The sequence below is a fragment of the Opisthorchis viverrini genome (assembly GCF_000715545.1).
Source record: "Opisthorchis viverrini unplaced genomic scaffold opera_v5_99, whole genome shotgun sequence".
Taxonomy (NCBI): Eukaryota; Metazoa; Platyhelminthes; class Trematoda; order Opisthorchiida; family Opisthorchiidae; genus Opisthorchis; species Opisthorchis viverrini.
This window is the reverse complement of record NW_008751754.1, coordinates 415,606-418,712: the sequence shown is the minus strand read 5'-3', so window position 1 is coordinate 418,712 and position 3,107 is coordinate 415,606. Positions and strand designations below refer to the sequence as shown.

General features: G+C 45.9%; 1 protein-coding gene across 1 annotated transcript in view; it reads right to left on the bottom strand.

Annotated features, from left to right (window-relative positions):
- Nucleotides 1–991: 991 nt before the first annotated feature.
- The window catches only part of T265_05275 (hypothetical protein), a gene marked incomplete at both ends in the record, with an annotated part of 40,116 nt that continues 38,000 nt past the window's right edge, over nucleotides 992–3,107 (bottom strand). Inside the window, 2 exons of the mRNA XM_009170250.1 lie at nucleotides 992–1,622; nucleotides 2,117–2,341. Coding sequence (XP_009168514.1) covers nucleotides 1,023–1,622; nucleotides 2,117–2,341 — 825 coding nt within the window. The remainder of the gene's footprint in view (nucleotides 1,623–2,116; nucleotides 2,342–3,107) is intronic.

Below are 3,107 nucleotides of genomic sequence, written 5' to 3'. Positions count from 1 at the left end.
CGTTGACCCCAGCCACAACAACCCGTCGGAGGTACGGCTAGTCAGGGAAAGGCTTTCAGGTAATAAGTCGAAAACACGGGAGAAGGTACTCAGAAATCTGTGGTAAAATATGGATCACAAATGTCTTTGAGGTCGCTTTGTATGTCAAGAACTTTAGGAATGTCCGGAGCATGAAATGCAACACAAAAGAAACCAGAAAAGTGATCGGTGACTTGCACAACTTAGGACAAGCCGCACTGGTTCACTCCTAACAAAGTAAAACTGTTTGATGGGAATAAGAAAGCTGAATGCGAAACGCCAGGGAAATGGGTGTAACCCAGCGACTGGACGCATGGGACACTCAGGATCGTTTGTCTTACCGGGAAACAGAGTAGTAGGATGACCACTAAACCGGAATGCAGTTTGCAGATTTTTCCTGCCTCGAATAAACAGACCGGGTCAGGAGTTGCTAACTGAAAACCGAAGAATGACGCTCTGGGGTTTGAACTGCAGACATCCAACAGGCGAGGCAAGCTTGCTTCCCCTACTCCAGCAGCACATGTTAGACATGCCTAAATTATCACGCCTGAACAGTTGAACGTGTTCATGCTTGAGCGATGTGAATGGCTTGCTCGACACAGCATCCACACACGGCCTCATCTGGTTCCCACATTCTGGTAACCCGTCGTCTCAGCTTCGTTCTGTCACATATTCAACGCTGGAATGGTGCCACAGTCTATCCAATACCACATAGACTTGGTGTAGAAAATACATTTCGTGTGGTACAAAATCCTGGAATGCAAGCAAATTCGCTTTTACGGATGGTCCAGACACCTGAGGTTTTCCTCACAGTTATTCCACCCACACTGTGACGTAAACTGCACACATTTCCACTCGACCTGTCTACTCAATCACCAAAGACCTGGTTTACCAATTCCTGATATCTCTTAGGTATTGAGACGCAAAGGATAGTTTTTTAAAGGTCATCTTGCATACAAGAAATACCACGTTTCGCAGAAACAAACAACTAAATCAAGCAAGTATCATAGAACGATTTTATTCATTACCCTGGGGAAGGGAGTAACATCTCGAATATTGTGTACACCGAGGAGAATTTGCAAAAGCCGTTCGAACCCGAGTCCGAATCCCCCATGTGGTGCACTGCCAAGTCCACGCAGACCACAATACCACTCGTTTGCGCACAGCTCCGGTGAATTTGTTGACAACCGTTGGCGCAATACGGACTCGTCTGTCTCACGAACACTTCCGCCCACCAGTTCTCCAACATCTGGGAAAAGTAGATCAGCTGCTTCTGCCCGTACTCCATCAGAAGAAAGGCAGTAGAATGGCTTCAGAGAGGCCGGGAAATCGGTGACGAATACCGGCCGGGACTCACCGAACCACTGCACAATGTGACGTTCTTCTTCTTTAGTGAAGTCTTCCGTTGGGTGGCGTGCTCCAAATCGCTCACATAAGTGGTGCAAGGCGTCCTCGAAGGTAATTCTTACGAAAGGTCTCGATAATAGGGATTTCATCTGTGACAGTGGCTCAATCAGACACGAAGTATCCAGAGTTCCGGGATAAGGAAGCCGTGCCCAATTCTGCTCGCTGCTGAGGCTGGATTGTACAGAAGCCAAATCAATCTGCGAGAGAATCAGAGAATGGGAGGAAGGTAGAAAGATTTGGGTTCGTGCAAAACTTGCGAATTCTACACTCAAGAAGGGCGAAACCGGTCATGAGCTGTCGAAGATTTTTAGCAACTTTACGTGAAGCATGTTACGTCTACGCCGTTTCACCACAACCGAAAACGTATTTGGGCCTCGCCTTGGAGTTCCCATCTGCTAAAAACTCGCTGGTGGTACGGAAGAAAATTGTCTCCCTAAAGAAGTTGGAAATAGCTGGCAGAAAGTCCTAACTTATGTGCTTGAACTTCCTTGAATATACGTCAGAATGATGCAACAAGATAAATCAGGTCTGCTATCACTAGAGTAATGTAAACCACGGTGGAGAGCCAGTAAGATACTCTGATGTGCTTTCTAGCTGTTTGGCAGTATGTGTATGTGAACGCTCAAAGGGAAGAAGAGAACAGTCTGATTAATACCGCATTGCACTTTAGCAGTCCTGTCAGCAAACTTACATGTGCCAAGTCACTTTTTCCTTGAATGGTTCCTGCTTGCCCCGCAGTGGATTGGACGAGCTCCAAAAATTCCCCAATTATTAGACGAATAACTGTTTCAATTTCGTCACATAAGAGATCCACGGATCTCAAGTGAACCGATTCCAACTCAAGCATGTGAAACTCAGCCAGATGATGTCGCGTGTTCGAGGATTCCGCGCGGAAAGCTGGGCCGAGGGTGTAGACCTATGCGGAGAAAGGTAGACTGTGATGAGTTGAGAACCAGCACGAACTCGGTTAGGCCAAAGTTAAGTACAGCAACAATAAATATAAATTACGCCTAGCAGGAAGTAAACGTGGGCCTGGTTGGTGGATGGGTTATTATAAGGTGTGACTGACATTATGTGGGAATTTCTCGAGAGTTCATCTAAAGGGAGACCACTCCATGGATAGTACAATACAGGGCTCCATTATCCAACGGTCAAAGAATAAGATCGCCTCCGGAAAAGAGACCGTACGCACCCCCTATTTGGAGCCATGCAACCAAGGCAGAGGAAACTGGGTGCGGGAACAAGAAAGTAGTCCCCGTAAGACCACTGAGCTGCTGTGAGCCACGTGGCAAGAACTCTAAACTGGACAGCGACGGTTACACGGTGATGAGTTAGCTAACGTCTTACTCGAGAAATAGGCTTTCAGTTCTATACATAACATAGTGAGGAACATCTTGGAAGATGGTATCGATCCAAATTCATGAGAGAAAATTTACCGTCAGGCAAACTAGATAACTTCATTCAGTCGGCCATGAGGCATTTGGAATTGGAAACAGTTAAGTAATCCGTGAAATCTGGGTTGTCTGTTGGAAAACCAAATACAATCGACCACTTTGTGAGACCACCCTTAGTTTGTCGGAAAAGGCGGAGTGATACCAATGGAAACTAACAAGGTTTATCTCCAGACCAAAATAATAAACCAGTTACTAAAATCCATGGCCATATATATATATATATATATA